Source organism: Mesoplodon densirostris, chromosome 14 (genome assembly GCF_025265405.1).
Source record: "Mesoplodon densirostris isolate mMesDen1 chromosome 14, mMesDen1 primary haplotype, whole genome shotgun sequence".
Taxonomy (NCBI): Eukaryota; Metazoa; Chordata; class Mammalia; order Artiodactyla; family Ziphiidae; genus Mesoplodon; species Mesoplodon densirostris.
Genome location: NC_082674.1, coordinates 46,934,865 through 46,957,639, shown reverse-complemented (window position 1 = coordinate 46,957,639; position 22,775 = coordinate 46,934,865). Strand labels below are relative to the sequence as shown.

The window sequence follows — 22,775 nt, the reverse complement described above, 5'->3', positions numbered from 1 at the left end:
AAGGAGCTGCTGAGGTCAGAGTGAGTACCTTCAGCTTGTATATTGTCTCATTTGTCTCGTTCATGAAACCGTATTTGCTTCAGAAGGCATGACTGCCTTGGAGGCAAACTCTTAATCTGACTTTAGAGTTAGAGCTTTCAAAGATAACTGCAATCTGTGTGGTAAGATTTGAAGAAGCCAGAAAAAATATTTTTTTTTCTCTCCAGATTCCTGAAATTCCACCATTAGTGTGAAAGGTGAGAGTGAAATGCCCAAAGTTGAATGACCAGTACTGGGGACTCCCACAAGGGAACTAGGGGAGAGAAGAAAAGCAGTAGATGAGACAAGGGGCCCATAAAAAAGGGGGGTTTGAGAGACCAGAAAACAACCCAAGCTCACGATCTTGTGAGTGTGAGTTCTACCTGGCCCATCCTCAAGCCCTCGCACATAGTAAGTCACAGATACTGGTGGAATGAATGAATTCTCTTCTTTCTACCTTTGAGGAAGCAGGCACTTCCCCACCCTTCAAAAAAAAAAAGTATCTTAAAGAAAAGGCGAAAGAACCAGTTCTACGAATGGAGTTAATTTACTCTCCTAGGATTCACCTATTGGGGAAATAATAATAATAATAATAATAATAATAATAATAATAATAATAATAATAATAAGCAATTTCTCAATACGCTCACAACAAGCTCTACTAGAAGAGCCTTTTTCCACTCCGCGGCGCACGAGAAATTGCCCGGGAGGCTGGAGCATCACCAAGGCCGATTCAAACCCCAAACGTCACATGCCAAACGTGCCATCTTCTGCCTGGAGTTCCGGCGCGTCTGGGAACGAAGAGTGAGGGGCTGGCAGGGGAGGGCAGGCGGGTGGTGGTGAGCCCCTGTAGGAGGGGGCGCAGACCCAGCTGCGCAGCGCGCACTCCCGCCCGGTTTGCAGCCCTCGGCTCAGCCCTTTTGCGCCTCCCTCAGCTCTCTCCTCCGCCCCCCTTCGCCCTCCCCTTTCCCTCCTTTTCTCCTCCTCCTCCTGCCGCCGCCGCGGCCGCTGCCAGACCTCGCCAGTTCAGACCCACGGGGCTGCCCTCCCCTGCTCTCTCCCCTCGCTGCCCGGGCCCGGAGCGCAGCGCGGCCGCGCAGGTAGGAGCCCCGAAGCGGGGGTCACACCAGCGCCCCCAGTGCCCGCGGAGCCGCGCGCCGAGGAGTAAGTGGGGTGACCTGAGGGGTGCAGTGGACCTGAGAACTGCCCCACACTGTGCAGGATCTCTCAGGCAGAGAGGGAGGTGGAGGTGTGTGGTGTAGGAATGCGATCTGTCAGCATGTGCGAGTACGGGGTGACATCTGTTTGGATGGGCATGTGTGTGCGTGCCGACAATCAGCCGACAGGGCTTTGCCCATAAACAAGGTTTTGAAAGTTTCAGGGGGCCAGAGATTTAAGCCGCACCTGGATTCCACAGGAGCTGGTTAGAAACTGGAGTGCTGAGCAGCTCCCCGGGGACGGCCGCCTGATAACATACAGTTGAGAAAGGGGACCTCGCCTCCCTGGGGGTGCCTGGCCGGCTGCCCTGAAATTGGTACTTCGGGCCGCTGTGTGGTTGCCCAGTTCCGGCCCTAGGCAGCCCCGATCCTGAAGGTAGCATTTCGGGGGCCGAGGGACTGATAAGGCACGAGGTTATGAGACGCTTTGGGCTGCTCCTCTACACAACCTGGGGGTTTTAAACAAAGCTGCGCAAAGAGAACGCCTGGAAATGCCACTTTGAGAGTTTGCGCTGGGGAATGTAAGAAGGAGCTCTGAAGGGCAGGTATTCTATCCTAGGGGAGGAGATCGCTCTCGAGTTTTGTTCTGGTGTTTTGTTTAAAAAAAAAAAAAGAAGTTTGAAGCCAAGTAATTCATATTTGTTCACAGGTTTTTCTGCTGAGCTGTGCAAGGAACTTAACTAGCTGGAGGTGAGCTTATAGGGAAAGCCTTAACGTTCAAGGGAATATGAGATTTGCTGCCCCACTTCAACCCTCGGAAAAAAATGAACCGTCTCCTTTGAAATTAATGACACTGTACTCTTTCTCTTTCACTCCCTTTCTCGAGCCTGTTGTGTAGGTGCAGTATAAAATGCACGCTGTATATCTTTTGTATATATTTCAGCGAAGCCGGACAGAGTAAAGTGAAATGTAATTCTGCAGCCGTTTTACAGTCTTTGGTGCCTCGTTTGGCCAAGGGAAGGTTGAGGAGGGGGAGGGGAGATGAGAAAGTAAATTGGAAGTTGGGTATGATGGAGCCTCAGCCTCCTCCGCCTTCGCTATCTTGCTTGTTACTTTACAGCAAAAGTTTTATTTCCCCCGCAGCAGATACTAAGCATCGGTTTGTGCTGTGTTTTCTTTGAGATTCACGATGGTGAAAGCCCTTTTCCTAATTATGCTGACTCTGGCGTTGGTCAAGTCACAGGACACCGAAGAAACCATCACGTACACGGTAAGGGGTGATGGAATTTGAGATAAGTGCGGTTCATAGGGATTCTGTGGCACAAGGGAGACTTTATCCACTCCTGCCAGTCTATGTGGGCTGTTCGCTGTGGCGGATAATAAACGTTAGCAAGTTTCATGTTTAACATTCGTTGTAAATTGCCTGTCCTTTCAAAACTTCACTTAGTGTAACGAGGTGGATGGACCTAGAGTCTGTCATACAGAGTGAAGTAAGTCAGAAAGAGAAAAACAAATACCGTATGCTAACACATATATATGAGATCTGAAAAACGGTACTGATGAACCTAGTGGCAGGGCAGGAATAAAGACTCAGACGTACAGAACGGACTTGGTGGGGGGGCGGGGGCGGGGGGGCTGGGGGGCAGGGGAGGAGCTGGGGCGAAGTGAGAGAGTAGCATGACATATATACACTACGAAATGTAAAATGGATGGCTAGTGGGAAGCAGCTGCATAGCACAGGGAGATCAGCTGGATGCTTTGTGATGACCTAGAGGGGTGGGATAGGGAGGGTGGGAGGGAGGTCCAAGAGGGAGGGGATATGAGGTTATATGTATACATATAACTGATTCACTTTGTTGTACAGCAGAAACCAACACAACATTGTGAAGCAATTATACTCCAATAAAGATATTAAAAATACAACAACAAAAGTTCTCTTAGATTACCATTTGAGACAGGGACCAAAATGCAAGGATTTGTGCAAGGCCAAAAAGGGAAACCCCTTTAAAACAAAACCCAAAGTAAGCTACATGTTTCTGACACATTAAACAAATTAATGGGTATAAGTAATTGGAAAACCTGAATTCCTATATACATGCAGATGAAACCAGAACTCAAGGAGTAAGACAAGTCAAATAGGAATGTTAAACATCACAAAAGCCCATCACCTCATTTGTGCATGTGACTTATGTTCTCATGTAAGTGGACTTTCTTGACTTCATAAAGGCTATTATTCATTTACAGTATAACTGATAACTCATATAAATGCCATTCAGATAGACTTTACGAGTTACCAGGATGTGATATTTGGTAAAATGGTTTTAAAATGCATTGTATGAAATTTGGTTTTGCATTTTCTAATTAGCATATCTGATATTTCCAAGTAATTTTGATTAGTTAATTGTATGGATATAACCAACGTTTAATAAAATATTGAATATATCATCTAACCCCTCCCACTGCCAGGAATGGATATGGTGAGAACAGAGGGCAGTGCTTACCTCACTTCTGGTGAGTTTGTTTGCACCTCTGTTTTGTGTTTTCTAGTCTTTAATCAGTGTTGTGAGGCAAATGACATTTGTCCTGGATCAGAATATGAAAAACATATTTTTCTGCTTGCTCCCAATTTAAAATTAAGTAATCTTACTCAAAAGAATGTGAAAAATTTTTGAAAATAAAACCATTAAAAGTGAGCTAATGTCAATTACTGATAATAAACATTATCTCACTTTTTTGATATTATCCCTAGAATGTTAGTATTCATCTGGCAAATATTCCTTGTTGTTTAGATCAACTATAAATCAAATGGGGTTTAATATAAATATTTTGTTAACTTAATGGTAAATGTAGTTGCTTCCTCTGCTGAAGATAAATAAAGCAAGATAAATGAATACATGTGTTGTTTATCTTCAAATGAAATTGTTTTGTTATTCAGGCTAAACTTACTACCTTCTTACAGAGCTAAAATTAAATTAGCTACCCACTTTTATATTCATCTAATAAAAGATTTTATTGCTTTTACAATTGCTTATCTTGTACCCCCTTCCCATTGCTAATCACCTAAATCTTACTCATCTTTAGCAGAGAAAGTTCCCTGTGGATTAAACACTGTAGTTTTAAGACCACTAACTAGGGTTCATCATATTATAACAGGTTTCCTAAATATGACACCCTTTTTGTGCTAAGATTAGACCTATTCTCTTTTGAATTGTGTATGCCTATTAGTTCATGGCTAAAGGACAAAATGTAGCTATATTTTTAGTAATTCCACTGTGGAGACAGTGTCTCCTTTCATCCTCACAGCAAAGTATGAGGTAAGTGACACCCTCTTCCTTCTGCTGATAGTGGAACTGAAGATCAGAGAGGTATCTAACTTGCTTAAGACTACACAGCCAGTAAGTGGTGAAACTAAATTCACTCTAGGCTTGTTTAATAGTAGATCCATATTGAATGTACTGGAACTGAAGACCTAAAACAAACTGGAAGTCTTCTCTATTTAGCATACAGATTTATTCAAGTGCACTGTCATTTTGCCTGGCTTGAAAGATACTTTTCAGAAGGATGGGTTCATATCCACAAGACAGCCTCATATTCTTTCATGTTAAAGATAGGGTCCATTCAGTTATTCACTCATCAAGTATCTGCCGTGTGTACAAGCAATGCTCATCACTATCAAAAGAATTTAAGTTTACTTGCTTACTAAAAAAATTCAGACCTTAACCTTAGGGAATTTACCTTGGGAAAATACTTTTGAAAGGCACAAACTATTATACAGATTATACATTTTGCTAAAGAAATACAAAAGCAAGGAGGTAATTAATGTTCATACTGGCATATTGAAGGAGGTAGAACTCTGTGCTGGTTCTTGAAGGAAGTGATGACTTTGGATTATTCTAGAAAGAGGCACCTGAATCAGAAAAAGTGGCATAATCAAAGGCTAGAAGTGAAAACAGCTAAGTCAAGTCCAGGAGGTGACAACAAGCTAGGTAGTGGGGAGAACCTAGAGATGGCAGTAGTGGGAGATGAGAGGTTTACAGGCCACTGTGAGCTCTTAGATGGAAGGGCAACGTAACCAAGAGAGCAAAGAAAGATTGTCATGGAGGCTTGTGTGCAGCATGTAGAGATATGGAGACCACCTAAGGAGACTTGCCTACTCATGAGGCCAGAAGGCTTACACCAACGTGGAAGAGACAGAAGTGGAAACAAAGTCAGCAGAGCTTGAAGGAAAATAATTGGAAAAGTTGATGTTAAAGTTGTAATTCTGGGTGCTAAGAAAGGTGGTAGTGCCTTGGACAGCGTTGGGGAAACTAGAGAGAATTAGTCTGGGGAATAAAGTGAGTTTAGTTTTCACCCTGTTAGGTCTCACAAATCAGTAAAATATCTAAACTCATCTCTCTGTCTCCATTCAGCTATATAAGTAAATTTACTATTTACTTACTTAGCTCTTATAAAAGAATTTAAGTTTATTTATTTGTTTACTCTACTTGCGCTCAATCCTTCCCGAAGCCTCTTCCTCAAATCTGCATCTGATCAGATGTTTTCTTGAGCTTAAAATTTCTTCAGAGGCCTCATCACTTATACCAGCGTTTCTCAAGAAGTAGCCCATAGATGACTTGCATCAGAATCACCTGAGATGCCTCTTAGGAATTCAGATTCCAGGCCCCCAACCAAACCTACAGAATCAGAACCTTTGGTTGGGCCCAGGAATCTGCATTTTAACAAGCACCAGAATGATTCTTAAGCATAATGGAGCTTGAGATTCACTGACCTTTAAGGTAGAATTCAGTTTCTGTCTATCCCAAAGAAAGGCTTCCCAGGTTTGGCCCTGCCTACCTCTCTAGCCTCACTCCACCCACCCAGGAATACTTGCAGCTCCTTCCTTCTTTAACAACTTTGCGCCTTTGCTTACGTGGTCCCTCATCCTAGACGCCCCATATCTCCCTGGAAAAAAGTCCTGTAAGGCCCAATTCACTTGTAACTTTGCCCATAAAGCCTTCCCTTCCACCCTGTCATGTCCACCCACAGCCCTGGGTAGGGTCCATCATTCCTTCCACAGGCAGACTTGTGTCACGACACCTGACATCTTGCTCCAACTTACCTACCTGTCTGTCTCCTCTTCAGGCCTGTGAGCTGCTTGAGAACAGGAACAAGGTATTAATCATTTTTGCTTTCCCAGGGACTAGGGTGGTGCCTCGTGTGAGAAGGTACTTGACAGATGGTTCCTTCAGTGAGTGAACTAGAGAGGACCCGTAGGAACTAAAGCTAGGAGGCAGGCCATGGTGTGAGAAGGAGGCTCAGGACTCGACTGAATAGGAATGATAAGGAAAGCCAGGTCTGGAATGCTCTAAGAGGATTTGGAGAGAGAGAGGAAATTGTCAAGGGCTGAAAAAAAGAACTCAGCTGAATTTTTTTTTTTTTTTTGGTAAAATTTACAGTGTGGAGGAAGGGGCAAATAAAGCAAAAAAGCAGTCAGAGAGATTGCAGAATATTAGTATTGGGACAGAGAGAAAGGAATTCCAAGAAGATGGTTATGGGCAACTGGACCCAATGCAAATACAACAAAAGAGCTGAGACAGCTGGTGATTGAGAAGGGATCCCTGAAGTGGTCCAGTGCACAGATGTGTCTTTTTAAAAAAGCTACAGAATGGTAAACTACCTCATCATCTATCTAGGCCTCTAGCACAAAGATTGTTGCCATAAGTATGAAGCTTTTAGAGTGACTTCTCAGAGAATGGATACTCAATTAACTGTCTCCTGGCCCCATCTTGATGTTTTCTTCACAGCAATGCACAGATGGATATGAGTGGGATCCTGTAAGACAGCAGTGCAAAGGTGAGCCAACTTTCAAAGACTTCCCATCTGAACATAGCTCTCTTGTCTCCATCTCATATGTCCTTCATGTCCTGCCTGTATTATACCCAAAAGGCATAAGCATATATTTACATGTTGTTTCCCCTCTAAGAAGATTCCTGACTTATTTTATTACTGACCACAGATATTGATGAATGTGACATTGTCCCAGACGCTTGCAAAGGTGGAATGAAATGCGTCAACCACTATGGAGGATATCTCTGCCTTCCTAAAACAGCCCAGATTATTGTCAACAATGAACAACCGCAGCAAGAAACACCAGCAGCTGAAGGTGTGGGTGCAGCTACCAATGCAGCTGCGACCTCTAGTACAGGCACTGGGGGTGTAGCAGCCAGTGGCATGGCAGCCAGTGGAGTGGTGCCTGGGGGTGGTTTTGTCGCCAGTGCTGCTGCTGAAGTGCAGACTGGTCGAAATAACTTTGTCATCCGGCGGAACCCAGCTGACCCTCAGCGCATTCCCTCCAACCCTTCTCACCGGATCCAGTGTGCAACAGGCTATGAGCAGAGTGAGCATAACGTGTGCCAAGGTAAGCATGACTTTCTATGCTAATGAGAAAGTTCTTGCCCAGGTGCACCTGTGGTGAGGATGACAACAGCTCATATTTACTGAGAGCTTCCCACTCACCAGACTTTGTGCTAAGTGCTTTGCCTGCATTATCATATTCAATCATCACAATAGTCCTAAAAGGTAGTTGCTGCCAGTACCATCATTTTGCAAATGAGGAACTGTGTCTCAGAGAGATCATCAGTGGTTCTCAACCCTAGCTGCACATATTTAGGGTCACTTGGGAGCCTTTAAAACTTCTCCATGTCCAAGCCACACCCCAGCCCAATTAAATAACAGTCTCTGGGGGGTGGGTTCCAAGAATCAGTATTTTTTTAAAGCTCCCCATGTGGTCCCAGTGTGCAGCCAAGTTTGAGAACTAGGGGTCACACAGGTGGTGAATACAGAGCCAGCGTTCAAACCCAGACAGATGGGGCCAGAGTCACAGCTGTCAAAAGGAGCAAATTATTCATTTGGAATTTGAAATTGTGCTGTCAAGCTACTCCACAAATGTCCCCCTTTAAGGTCTCAAACTTTCTTTTTATTGAACTTGCCACTGACTTGTTTTCCTCACAGAGGAATAAAGAAATGGGACTTCTGCTTCTCATTACCTTGGAGGGAGCCTCCCCCACTCACATTTATATCTATTTTTAAGCTCTCATTTGAGCACATTTCGCTTATATCACTTGCACCATGGCACCATCCGCCTGGGTTTTTCTGTTTATTTTCACAAAGAGTACACATCACTGTGTATTCTAGAAACAGCTGTAGACTCATGCTAGCAAAGTGATAAGAATCTTGGGCTTTGAAGACATGTAGGATATTAACTAACTGGACTGTGCTAAGGGATTTTCTTCCTCTTTGCCTACTTAGCAAACCCTTTTAGATCTGCCTAACGTGGCAACAGAAGCTCCAGACTACTTTTTCACTACCAGGGGCTGACTGGGTAAACCCCATAAGACACCATAAGTGCCTGGTACCCCCTGGCCAATGGAAAGGGCCCAGGAGTTCTTACCTTGTACCTGCCTGAATGAGGAAGAGCACCTTCCTCCCTCAACACTCAAGGGTTCAACTGGGGTCACCTAGCTGCTGCATTAAGTGAAAGAAGCAACTGCTGGTCCTCTAGAATGCTGCCCCTTATTCACCAGTGTTGAGTTTTATCTTCTGTATAAAATATAGTAGATTTTAAATGGTTTATAAATGAAGTAAGGAAACCTATCAGGCTCTGACTTTTATTATTTTATATTTTGTGTTCAAATTTTAAGTATCCCACATCAAGAGCTAACCCATGCTGTGATGGTGTCACTTTTCAGAGAACCTATCGTATTAGCATCTGTTTTGTGTTACTGTCATGAGTCAGAATTCCAATATTGATGATGAATGCTTCAGCATCTGCTTGATATTCAGATATTTAATTTAAGGATTATGTCAAAGAGATAACCTCATGAGGTTATTTATATATACAAATAAATAGATATTTACAAATAAATATATATTTATATAAAATATATATGGTGTGTGTATTTGAGTGACTATTGGTTTAAAAATACCTTGAATTTATTTCAGATACCAACTTTTAATTGTGTTATTTAAGTATATAATTATATTGGAAGGTTTGGTGGTATTTTTCCTGAAACTGAAAAGTTTTACTGACATTTTTAAAGTATTGACTTTTACATACTGAATTATTTTTTACACTTCAGATGTATGTTTTAATGGTACTTAGGAGAAGAAAACCCAGGTAAATGAATGGATAGTTTATCAGAAACTGTCAAAGTAGTTTATGGTCCACCATTGACAGTTGTGGTTGAAAGCAAGAACAATGCCTAGAATGAATGAAAATTTTCTAGAATAAAACATATTCAGGATTTACAACATGCATTGGTTACAGTAGAAACTGTATAATAAAAAGTGAATAATAAAAATGAAATCCGATTTAATTTTTCTTAAAGATTTAGACTATCTTACAAAGTAAGTTACTTTTAAAATATTTATAATCCTGACTTCTGTGGGAATTTCTTTTTAATTTTAAGCTAAAATTCTTTTTTTTTTTTTTTTTTTTTTTTTTTTTTTGTGGTACGTGGGCCTCTTACTGTTGTGGCCTCTCCCGTTGCGGAGCACAGGCTCCGGACGCGCAGGCTCAGCGGCCATGGCTCACGGGCCCAGCCGCTCCGCGGCATGTGGGATCCTCCCGGACCGCGGCACGAACCCGCGTTCCCTGCATCAGCAGGCGGACTCTCAACCACTGCGCCACCAGGGAAGCCCTAAGCTAAAATTCTTAAATGCTTATGGTAGATGCTAAATACATATTCATTGATTGTGTGCACACAGGGCATTTCCAACCCAAACTGTTTTGCATAATTCAACTAATTTCAAAAATTTGGGATTGGGGGTCTGTATCATTAAAAGTAGGGTTAAAAGTTTTTTGGATGACTTAAGGCTTAAGTTGGATTTCTTCCCACCTTACAGTTTTGCAAAGCGCCCATAAATGTGGATTTACTTAATTGTTGATAAAAGGGGGTTATTTCATATGATAACAACAGGATAATCTGTCTAGGGAATCTGACTAACATAAGTCAAGTCACACTTGTGCCCATTTATTATTGAGCCAATCAAACATGCAGTCCAGTTTCTTCTGATTGCCTGCAGATGTATGACATTCTCATTCCAGGCCAGCAGCACAAAATAATATTTTATAACCAATGTGAAAGTGTGGGGACCTCTGCTTGAAACAATAATGTGCTCCAAGGACCTACATTACTGACATCATTGTGGAGTTTGAGGAGCCTTCTGTTTTAATAAAGATCTCCACTCCCTTTTAAATGTTGCATACTTATGACCAGTAGTCCAAATACATTTACTGTGGTTGCTGGATCAGAATAAATGAATGCCTGTAGATGGGTCGTGTATGTATTACAATTATTTCTTTTTCCCACATATATTTTTCAACAGGTACAGTTTATCATTACATAACTTAAAGCTGAGGACATTTTTAATGTAATGGCTGAAATCTGAACTGTGTTTCAGTGTTAAAGTCAGTCGTGCCTTTGAATGCACTATTACCAATCACAGTTGCCACCTAATTTAAATACCACTAGATATTTTAAAATGTATTCTATTTTAGGGACTCCCCTGGGGGTCCAGTGGTTAAGATTCTCAGCTCCCAATGCAGGGAGCGTCGGTTCAATCCCTGGTTGGGGAACTAAGTTCCCACATGCAATGTGGCACAGCCATAAATATATAAATAAATAAATGTATTCTATTTTATAAATATATTTTTAACCAGCTTTCCATGTTTTAACATTTAGTGAAAACATGATCCTTTAACTTTTATTCATCTATTTGTCCAGAGTTTTTCAATTTCGTGCAAAACCAAGGGGTTTAAAATATAACATCCAAATATCAATTCACAGTAAGCAGTTTTTCTCAGGTAATTTTTGCCTACTGAGCGTGATACTGGGGAGGCCATTCACACAGAGAATTTCAAAGACAGGTTCCATCTTTGGCAGCTATCGCGTTACATGAAGATCATTTCAGTGTTACATACATGGAGTCATGTAAAAATTAAGTTTTAGAAATTATTCATTTCTCCATGAAATATTATCTACCTCAAAGACAACAGATATTCATCTGCTCCAAAAGGAAGTTGGATCTTTAGTGCATAGTCACTATGTTATCTTCTTCAAGGAATATGGAGTTAGAAATCACTAGTTCAAGCTGAGAAATAATTTTTTTTATCATATATAAGTTTCCAAGAGCCCCATTCTTGTAGGAAAAAAAAAATCATTTGGGAACTGGCAAATAAGAGAAAGCATCAATTGCCCAATTCAAAGGGATTTGTTCACTTAATTGAACTTTCAAAAAATTAAATGTAGAATATTTTGCATAGCTGGCAATTAAGTCATTACTAACCTCATGCAGGGTTTACAAGTTATCGTTACTAACTTGCTAAAGAAACCATACCATCAAAAAATGAACTTGATACAAACGTCTAAGGAAGCTGATTGTGGAGCTAAATCCAGAGTGCAATACCTGGCTTGTGTTAATATAAGGTATAACTGAGAGATGTGAAAGCATACCCTAGAGTTTCCAACCATCCCTGTCTACCCAAGATTTTCCTGGTTTGAAAACTTAATGTCCCACATTACTGGAAATGCCTCAGTCCTGGGGAAATGGCATTGTGGATCACCCTAGCAAACCCCCAATAACCAAATGTCCTGCACATTACAGCCAACAGTGAAAAAGTCGAATGTTAGAGCCACTTTTTCAGGTTAAGGCATTGTTTGTCCAGTAAGACTGTTTTTTCTATTTGTTTTGAACTTTGAAAAACCATATTTCATTGATCTTTATGTACCTGGACAGAGCCTTTCTTTGCAGTTGTCAGGATCCCGCCAGTTTGTCAGTTTCCACATTGTTCTAGATTGCATGTGTAGAATACCTATACATTAGCACCTACATACTTAGATACATGTCATACCATAGTTAGCTCATCTTTCCTCATTTCCACTGGGAAAAATTTTTACCACTCAGCTAAATTAAATACCATACTTCAATTATAAAGTTTTATTTGCCAAAATTTTTTTTTCAATTTTCAATTGTATTTTCAATGATTTTATTTGATTTGTATTATTATTACCTATGACACAGGAGCAACTAAAAAGCTAAAAAGAAAAAACTGTTGCCTTTTGGAAAGCCTAAAGGAATGAAAAAATTACACTCAGGGTTAAAAAGCTCTAAGCTCTTGGGGACCATCTATTATCCTCCTCACGTTTCTTTATAAACATAAGGATAACTAAAATACTATTTTGAAAAGGAAAAATGTTATTATCTATACATCTACTTTAAAAAACAGAAACTTGAACTAACATGTACAGATTCTCAGATGCTAGGGATGTCTCTCTTCGGCTTCTTTCATTTGAAACTTAAATGATCACATATCCAAAAGGGGATTTATAAACTATAGTGTAATCAAGTAGCTTAGCATACTTGGCATTGTCATTACCAAACAACTTTCAAACACTACCCTTTTGCTGATCCTCACTAATGTCATTAGGGTCTCTGTTTTCTCCTGTTAGTTTTGTGAGGAAATGCCTAATTTTTGTTACATGTAATTATACAGCCAAGCGAAGAGCTTTGATCTCAGAAAATAGATATTTTGCAAAAGGAAGACTATAATTGAGTAAATTATGATATTAACAGAAACTAAATATTTCAAGCACAAAGTAAAATGGGTATTAGCTTACTAATAGTTCATTGTGTTTAGTTGTTAATTACCTTTGAGTATCTGAAAATTCTCTAAGGCCATATAAATGGATAGGAGTTGAGTTTATGGAGAAAACTTAATTGCTTTTAAAATAAGCTGATGCAGTGTAATTGCATTGATTTCCTCCTGAAAAATCTAGCATTGTTTCATAATTTACTTTTCCAAGCACTGTAGTCATAAAATTTCTGTTAATTTAAGACTCATTTTTAATATACATTTTATAGATAATATGTATATCTATCTGATTCATGCATAGTCAGAAAATTCCTTCATAAAAATTGAGTGACAATTATTTGAGGTGGAAGAATGGAAGAGGTCAATGTGATCACTCTTCTGCAACAAAAGACTAGTTGTATAACTGTTTAACTCAATGATTTTCAACGTGTGGTCCCCAGATCAGAAACATTAGCATTATCCTGTAACTTATTAGAAATATGCAAAATCTTGGGCCCCATCAGACCTACTGAATTGGAAACTCTGGGGATGGGGCTCAGCAATTTGTGTTTTAACAATTTTATGATTTTGATCCCTGCTGAAGTGTGAAAACCAATGGCCTAACTTAATCTTAACCTCAGGAAGCTGCATTCAGTTATAAAAACGAGAGGGTAAGGTCAGAATACTTTACGTGGGATATGGGAAGTAATGAAGAGAAAACATCTAAAATATACATTCTACTTAGAGGACAGAATAATATTTCTATTTCATTTCTCTCACTTTTCTTGTCATCACCAGTGCTCTGATCCCTAAATATTATTGGCCATGAGTCCTGGTTAGGACTATATCCCCAAACCAAGGACATATATGTGCAATCTAGAGGAAAAGGGGACATTTTAACCAGAAAACAAGAGATCTTGCACCTGTCTATAAAACCTGCAAGTGTAAAATGCTGTAACTGCCCTTAAACTGTCAGTAAGTGAAACTTGCAGTTATGTTCTGGCTATGGTAAGGATTGGCGCTGTGATACCCCTACCTTCTATAGGCATCCCCCTTATACTCAAGGCACAAACATTGTTGTTTGGAGGTTCAGTTCATGTAGAGTTGTGAAAGAGGAGGAGGTTGACTCTGATTTTGGCCTTAAAGTGTATTTTGGTTACCAAAGTGATAGGAGATCCTTTCAATATCAGATGCAGTGCTGACATCTCCTTTAGATTCTGTGAATATCATCAAATATTAGAAGAGTATTCACATAAGTATCTTCTGTTCAATTTAAACTTTATCACAGATTTACTTGCCATCAAAGGCAAGAAGACTCTTGTTAAAACTAGTTAACACAATCTGTAGAATGAACTTTCCTCTCCCCATAGAAGCAAAAAGAAGCAGATTAGACAAGAATTGCAAGCCTGGGTAACTTCAGGAATGTGCACTGGTACTGGCTCATTATATCTTTCTCCAGCAGAAAATTTCAAACTATAGTCTCTGAAATCAACAAATTGCCCCATTTGTAAGGATTGCCTTTGCACTTGTTGAATTATTGGCACAATTTTATTCTTTGAAACCAAAGAGTAAACAAAATTTGCCCCAAATGTGTTTGATTTTGCATGAAGGTACAAATAAGTAATTCATGCCACATCTGAAATTCATTACCATGCTTCTTTTTCCAGGAGGTAACTGCAAATTGCACACTCAAAAATAAAACTGATCAAGAAAACTGCATTCAAATATTGGCAGAAGAAAACAGCTGTCATTGCAAGCATTTAGCCACAATTGCAGGCTTGTAGCTTGAACCTAAATGATTTGTAAACATTTAATAAAGATGAAGTGAAGAAATGACATGAAAGGAAGACTGAGTGCCAGGATACTGGCAGCAGCATGAACAGCTTATTGCTGTCAATTTCAAATAACCTTTTCAAATTAAAAGGAGGGACAGAGAATGAATCAATGTTATGTAAATGTGTACAAAATGACTTAAAAACTTGAGATATTCGGCTAACTCAACTCAACTAACTCGAACTACCTTTGAAATAATTGTACATCCATACTAGTCAAGGGTAACCAGGCAATATCACAAGTGAAACTGATCAAACAGAATGCAAAACCATTCAGTTAATGTTCAATAAAATCCAATCAAATTTTAAGAACCACTTTCTGTTGTAAGGCACTTTGATAGAATAAAAGTAGAAGGAAGGAGTGGCCATTGTCCTCAGGGAACTGACCATCATTAACCCATGAATTATAAAATAACAATAAAAGAAGCAAAATATATAGCTCAGGAAAGTTAACACATGGGACATCACAGGAAGCACATAATGAATTGCCAAAAGTAGTAGCAAAACAAATATGTGATACAGGTATGCTTACAATTTATTAAAATCCACATTTAGACAGAAAAAAGAACATGTCCCCAGAAATGTTGTCAAGAACAAAAGCCTGGTTCCTCCCTGGAATGGAACATTTAGAAGAGAATGATGAGGGGAAGTTGAGAGGTCTGATGAGGAAATTAAGATCTGAATAGCGAGGGAAGTAACCATCTTATATATAGCCAAGCAGAAAAAGCGAAAAGCAGCTTTGTGTCCATGTTCCTTCTGCCCAAGAGTGGTTTCCCAGGAGAGTCCCCCAGAAGCAGGGTGCTGCTGATAGGAATGCTAATGAGGTAAGGGATAGGGGTATGTGGAGGAAAACAAAATTTGATAGTACATGTGATGCTGAAGCACTGCAGAGCAAACATCTATGACTAGTTCCATCCTCAGTAACTCTCCCCAACAAAATACTAATGTGTTCCTCCAGCCCTGTCTCAGTATCTTCCCAAACTGTGTCCCGTTTTACTTATCATTGAAAAGGCACAAAGCAAATGTTTTGTGTTTGTGTGTGCGTGTTTGAATAAATGAATGGTTTTTAATCATCAGAGAATTCAGGCTTAAAGCTTACTTGAATTCTAAAACCATCCTTGAAAATGAGCAGTTATGTACCATATGTGTATAAGGTGTATTTCCCAACTCTGTATGTATCAAACTTCTTATTAATAATGGAGGGTGGGGGGCCTCCCTGGTGGCGCAGTGGTTGAGAGTCCGCCTGCCGATGCAGGGGACACGGGTTCGTGCCCCGATCCCGGAGGATCCCACATGCCGCGGAGCGGCTGGGCCCGCGAGCCATGGCCGCGGAGCCTGTGTGTCCGGAGCCTGTGCTCCGCAACGGGAGAGGCCACAGCAGTGAGAGGCCCACGTACAGAAAAAAAAAAAAAAAAAAAAAAAAAAAAAATAATAATAATAATAATGGAGGGTGGGAGGGAGGCTCAAGAGGGCAGGGATTTGGGGATATATGCATACATATAGCTGATTCAACTTATTGTACAGCAGAAACTAACACAACATTGTAAAGCAATTACACTCCAAAAAAGATGTGAAAAAAAAAGTAGATAAAAAACAATAATGGGGCTTCCCTGGTGGAGCAGTGGTTGAGAGTCCGCCTGCCAGTGCAGGGGACCCGGGTTCGTGCCCTGGTCCGGGAGGATTCCACATGCCGCAGAGCAGCTGGTCCCGTGAGCCATGGCCGCTGAGCCTGCGCGTCCGGAGCCTGTGCTCCGCAAAGGCAGAGGCCACAACAGTGAGAGGCCCGCGTACCACAAAAATAATAATAATAATAATAATAATAATAATGGGGGTCTTAAATATCTAGTTCCCATCTTAAGCTTAAGCCACTTGAAAGAAGGAACTATGAAGTCTATTCTTTATATTGTGGATTGTTAGGTTTTTAACAAACATTGGTGAATAAATAAGTTGCTGTTATTCCTAAAGCAAGACTAGTAATTAGAAATACTAGAATTCTTTTAACTTTCTGACAAGACATTTAACTAGTGAATGCATCACTATATCAAATATATCCTTCCTCAGAAATCTAATGGTGAATAATGAAAATACAGTTGGGTTGGGGAAATGTTAGTATTTATGATATTTGAAGTGAAATAATCACAAGGCTGGAAAATATTTATGTAAGCTCTCTAATACTGTGAAGAAAATCAAGACACTGGGTGAAGCTCTATAAAATAAGAGCAAGAAAGGAAGAAGGGATCAGAGCAATCCGTCTTGCTTCTTTCCCTTGACTGCAAGCCCAAAACTATCTTTTTTGTGGTTGTTGTTATGTAGTTGTTTTAATTGAAGTAAAATTGACTTATAATATTGTGTTATTTTCAAGAGTACAGCAAAGTGATTCAGTTATATATATATTTTCCAGATTATTTTCCATTATAAGTTATTACAAGTTATTGAATATAGTTCCCTGTTGCTATACAGTAAATCCTTTTTACTTATATATTTGATATATAGTAGTTCATATCTGTTAATCCCATACTCTGAATTTATCCCTTCTCTCCCTCCATTTCTCCTTAGGTAACCATAAGTTTATTTTCTATGTCTGTGAGTCTGTTTCTGTTTTGTATATAGATTCATTTGTATTATTTTTTAGATTCCACGTGTAAGTGATATCATATAGTATTTGTCTTTCTCTGTCTGACTTATTTCACTTAGTATCATATTCTCTAGGTCCATCCATGTTGCTGCAAATGGCATATTTCATTCTTTTTTATGACTGAATAATATTCCATTATATATATACCACATCTTCTTAAGTCAGTCACCTGTTGATGTGCACTTGGATTGTTTCCATGTCTTGGCTATTGTAAATAGTGCTGCTATGAACATTAGGGTGCATGTATCTTTTTGAATTAGTTTTTGTCTTTTCTGGATATATGCTCAGGAGTGGGATTGCTGGATCATGTGATAGCTCTAATTTTAGTTTTTTAAGGAACCTCTATACTGTTTTCCATAGTGGCTGCACCAGTTTACATTCCCACCAACAGTGTAGGAGGGTTCCCTTTTCTCCACACCGTCTCCAGCACTTATTATTTGTAGACTTTTTGATAGCCATTCTGACCGGTGTGAGGTGATACCTCATTGTGATTCTGATTTGCATTTCTCTAATAATTAGTGATGTTGAGCATCTTTTCATGTGCCTGTTGGCCATCTGTATGTCTTCTTTGGAGAAATGTCTGTTTGGGTCTTCTGCCCATTTTTTATTGGGTTTTTTTTTATATTGAGCTGAATGAGTTGTTTATATATTTTGGATACTAACCCCTTGCCTGTCACATCGTTTGAAAATATTTTCTCCCATCCTGTAGCTTGTCTTTTTATTTTGTTGATGGTTTCCTTTGCTGTGCAAAAGGTTTTAAGTTTGATTTGTCCCCATTTGTTTATTTTTGTTTTTATTTCTATTGCCTTGGGAGAGTGATCTAAGACAATATTGCTACGATTTATGTCAGAGAGTGTTTTGCCTATGTTCTCTTCTAAGAGTTTTATGGTGTCATGTCTTATATTTAGGTCTTTAAACCATTTTGAGTTTATTTTTGTATATAGTGTAAGGGAGTGTTCTAATTTCATTGATTTACATGTAGTTGTCCAGCTTTTCCAACACCACTTGTTGAAAAGACTGTCTTTTTCTCCATTGTATATTCTTGCCACCTTTGTCAGAGATTAATTGACTGTAGGTGTGTGGGTTTATTTCTGGGCTCTCTATTCTGTTCCATTGATCCATATGTCTGTTTTTGTGCCAATACCATGCTGTTTTGATTACTGTAGCTTTGTAGTATTGCCTGAAGTCTGGGAGGGTTATGCTTCCAGCTTTGTTCTTTTTCCTCAGAATTGCTTTGGCAATTCTGGATCTTTTGTGGTTCCATATACATTTGAGGGTTATTTATTCTAGTTCTGTGAAAATTGTCATGAGTATTTTGATAGGGATCACATTAAATCTGTAGATTGCTTTGGATAGTATGGCCAATTTAACAACATTAATCCTTCCAATCCAGGAGCATGGGCTATCTTTCCATTTCTTTGAATCATCATCAATTTCCTTTATCAGTGTTTTATATAGTTTTCAGCATATAGGTCTTTCACCTCCTTGGTTAAGTTTATTCCTAAGTATTATTTTATGTGATTTTAAACTGGATTTTTTTTTACTTTCTCTTTCTGATATTTCATTGTTAGTGTAAAGAAATGCAACAGATTTATGTATATTAATCTTGTATCCTGTTACCTTGCTGAATTCATATATTAGTTCTAAAAGTTTTTGTGTGGAGTCTTCAGTGTTCTCTATATAGAGTATCATGTCATCTGCAAATAGTGACAGTTTTACCTCTTCCCTTCCAATTTGGATATCTTTTATTTCTTTTTCTTGACTGATTGCTGTGGCTAGGAATGAAACTATTCTTTTTAAATTTATTCTGTTAAAATGCTAAAGGGTAGAATCCAGGAAAGTCACTTAGTTGGTTGTAGGTGACTTAAAGAAGCACAGTTCTGATCTGGTCCCAAGTTACAAAGAACTGAATTTCTAGAGAAGTGAGAAAGAAATCCATGGATCCAAGTGGCCCAGGAAAGAACACAGATTACTGAGGGCCCCTTGGGAGCTAATAGCTAGCTTGTATTACGTACTTAACTGTATGTGAAATATGAGTGTGAAGTAGACAATGGAACTAGAGACAACCATAAAAGCTGTGTGTATTGCTTTATGTGTGCCCAGCTAAAGGGAGAATCATGATGGAAATTGCAACTGCCTTTGTGCATATAGTTAAATCTCAAAAAGCTCCAGAAACTGTAGTGAAATAAGTTTTGTACTCTAAACAGCTGTGTGTGCTGCAGAGAATCTAATCCTACTCCCTTGAGTGGAAATGTGGAACACAATCCAAAACAGGAAACAACTCAGAGGTTTGCATTCAGTGTCCACCCTGGAGACCAGGTCTATCACAACCTGGATTAGGGAAGAATTTTTGTTCAGTAGTGATTAGTTAGATCTCACTATTTTGCAGCAAAGCCCTCCTCTCATACATACATTCACAAAATTAGTATGCCATTAAATTGTTGCTGACTTTTTCACTATTCACTAAAAAACCTAAGTATCTCAATATTTTTAAATATACCAAAATTATGAAGAGCAGTATAAGTCTGTTTTTCAGAGTCTGTTGTTGAATCCTTCAAATTTGTTGTTTATTTGAGGAAGCTTCTTAGAGAATAAGTTCAACTTTAATCATTCTCCTAAAATATACGAGTGATTTAGGTATTTGGCATCATTCGAAACCCACCAGTAAGCTTTTTTCCTAATCACTGCTTTTCATCATTTGAGGCCTGAAGAGATACTTTTATGTAAGATGGTTTTCTCTCCTTATCCATGTTCTGTCCTGAGCAGTTTGTGATATCAGAAGATATCTTGTCTAAAAAAGGAAAGGACATTCCAAAAGAAGTTGTTAAAAGACACCTTAGAAACCTGCCCACACAGCCTAAATACCCCCCTTTCTTGCCTAGATTTAGTGTATTCCAGCTATTTACACTCACACATATGCACACATACACATACCCACTCAAGTTCATGCCCATATACATGCATGTACACAAACATGTAACAATGCACCATTTTTTGGTAGGAAAGTAACATGTACAAAAATTAAACTGATCAAAGCTGATAATGCTTCTAAAATGATTTGGAACACAGGTCACCCTCTCATTATTCTTGTAAAATCAACACTGGGAACTGCTTTCTAAATTCATGTGTTTACCTATCACAAGAGAAAGGGCACCTTGGACAGCTACTACATGATTTAATCAATAAAGACATTATTGGATGGAATATAGAGTCAACAAAGAAATAAAAGTGTTAAGGTGTAACTTATAAGACTCTGTTGTCTTACACTTCAGCAACATCCTGACTATGTCTTGACTAATCTTTCTTAGAGATTTTCCTGGATTCCATCCTGACCTACCTTTGTGTTCTTGGGCAACTAAATTTTTAACAAAATAAACTTTTTAGATAGACCATTATAGAATGGATTAGAAAATAACTTCTCTGTGACTGACATTGAATCCCCATGCTCGTTTATTCCTCAGACTTTGGCAAATTATATAGTCAGGATGTAGCCAAGAATAAAACGTCACTCAACAAACAAGGCAGAAGATTCCAGTTACTCATGATTAATTAAACTTCCCAGTAAAAGCTGTGGGCCCTTTTTGTAAAACTAGTTCACGACTTGGTGCATCAGAAGAACCCTAATCCAGGGAGGAAGGTAGCCAGAGAAAAATGTCCTTCCACACAAGCTGGTAAAGATGCTGGGCTTTGTTGTAAACTTCAATTCCAAGACCTCCTTTCTTTAGTAATTGGGGGGGGGGGGAAGCTAATGATAAAAAGAAGCTAAATAAAAGAAGGAAATTTAATTGTGGTGCAATTTACACAGCTAATGATAGTTCTGAAAAAACAGGAAAGATTGTTTGGTGACTAGTTCACTTTAAAAAATATTTAATAGCAAAGCCATTGTAAATTAGAGTCCAACTGTTAGTAAACTAAAAAATCTTCTCTGATTTTTCAATTTAAGCAGAAAAATGGATTGTTTAAGCATGCCAGAGCAATAGTTTCCAATAAACCAAGCTATCACTGATGGTTAATACCCCAAATAGAATATCACTGTATTAGAAAAAGAGCTTGGGCTATTTAGTTGTCATTGTAAAAACCTGGCCACAAACAGTATTAGGGTTCTAACAGAGTTTTAAAGAATTATTAGAAAAGCTGGTTATAATATCAAAGTCAGGAGTAGGCACAATTACATACTCCCAAAAGCATTATGAATCCATAACAAAATGTATGTATTTTTCTTGGTAAAATACACAGTTTCTGGTCTTGTATTAAAAGGACCAGTTTATAATGACAAGGGAGAATAAGGACAACATCAATAAGGAAGACTGCATGAATTATTTGATTAAATATGAATGATGTTTTGAATTTTCTCAAGAGCTTAAAATATCAAGTAGAGGTCCTGACAAGGGGTAAAAGTAACTGCAAGCAACTGGCCTGCCTATTCCTCAGTATAAATCTCAAATTAGGAAAAGAAGAATCAGGTGCAGATTCAAAGTCAGGCCAAGCCTCTGTAGTTGATTTGGAGAGCTACATCTTAAAATTATTCTAATAGATGACACATCAGTGTTATGTCAACTCTATTACTCAGCAAAAAAGAAAACACCACTTTCCCTTAAAAGAGAAGAAATACTTTCTCTTCTCTGTTACAGTCAGGTGAATCTCTTAACTACAGAGATCATAACTGGGTAACTACTGTAGCTAAAAATTCATGACTTAAGTATTGCTTGCCCATTGATCGATTTTAAATACAGTGTCCCCACTTATCCTTGAGAGATATGTTCCAAGACCCCCAGCGGATGCCTGAAACCATGGATAGTACCAAACTCTATATATACAATATTTTTCCCATACATACATACCTATGATAAAGTTTAATTTATAAGTTAGGCACACTGAGAGATTAACAACAGTACCTAATAGTGAAATAGAACAATTATAACAATATACTGTAATAAAAGTTATATGAATGTGGTCTCTCTCTCAAAATATCTTATTGTACAAATTTAATGCCTTTTCCATCTTAACTAAGCACTTATCATGCACTGGCCATAACTTTTACAGTTTGAGTTTGGCAGTAAAACTAGCATGAATTTCTTTTTCCTTTTTTCACAATTTCACATTTAGAAGATTCATTCTTACTGTAGATCTTAGCAACCTCAGCATACAAAATTTTTTTCTTTCCTTATTAAGCCGAGAACTTCCACCTTTTCACTTAAAGGAAGCACTTTACGGTTTCTCTGTAGCATACCCTAATTGCCAGCATCACTACTCTTGAGCTTTGAGGCCAGTATTAAGTGAAATAAGGGTTACTTGAACACAAGCACTGCGATACCCAAAACAGTGGATCTGATAAACAAGATGCTACTAATCGGTTGATGGGCAGGATATGCTAGACAAAGGGATGATTCATGTCATGGGCAGGACGGAGTGGGATGGCAAGGTATTTCACTACACTATTCAGAATAGCAGGCAATCTAAAACATATGAATTATTTCTGGAATTTTTCATATAATATTTTTAGACCATGGTTGACCGTGTGG

At 38.9% G+C, this 22,775-nt stretch overlaps 1 protein-coding gene across 4 annotated transcripts in view; it reads left to right on the top strand.

Moving 5' to 3' along the window:
* The first annotated feature begins 902 nt into the window (after positions 1-902).
* The window catches only part of EFEMP1 (EGF containing fibulin extracellular matrix protein 1), a 69,780-nt gene continuing 47,907 nt past the window's right edge, over positions 903-22,775 (top strand). The window contains exons 1-5 of one of the 4 annotated variants that reach the window (XM_060118017.1): positions 904-1,118; positions 1,885-1,925; positions 2,358-2,445; positions 6,959-7,007; positions 7,171-7,572. In XM_060118017.1, the coding sequence (XP_059974000.1) occupies positions 2,365-2,445; positions 6,959-7,007; positions 7,171-7,572 (532 nt within the window). In that variant the 5' untranslated portion in view covers positions 904-1,118; positions 1,885-1,925; positions 2,358-2,364. Of the gene's footprint in view, positions 1,183-1,884; positions 1,926-2,357; positions 2,446-6,958; positions 7,008-7,170; positions 7,573-22,775 lie in introns of all 4 variants that reach the window. The other 3 variants (XM_060118015.1, XM_060118018.1, XM_060118016.1) reach the window with 3 other exon arrangements.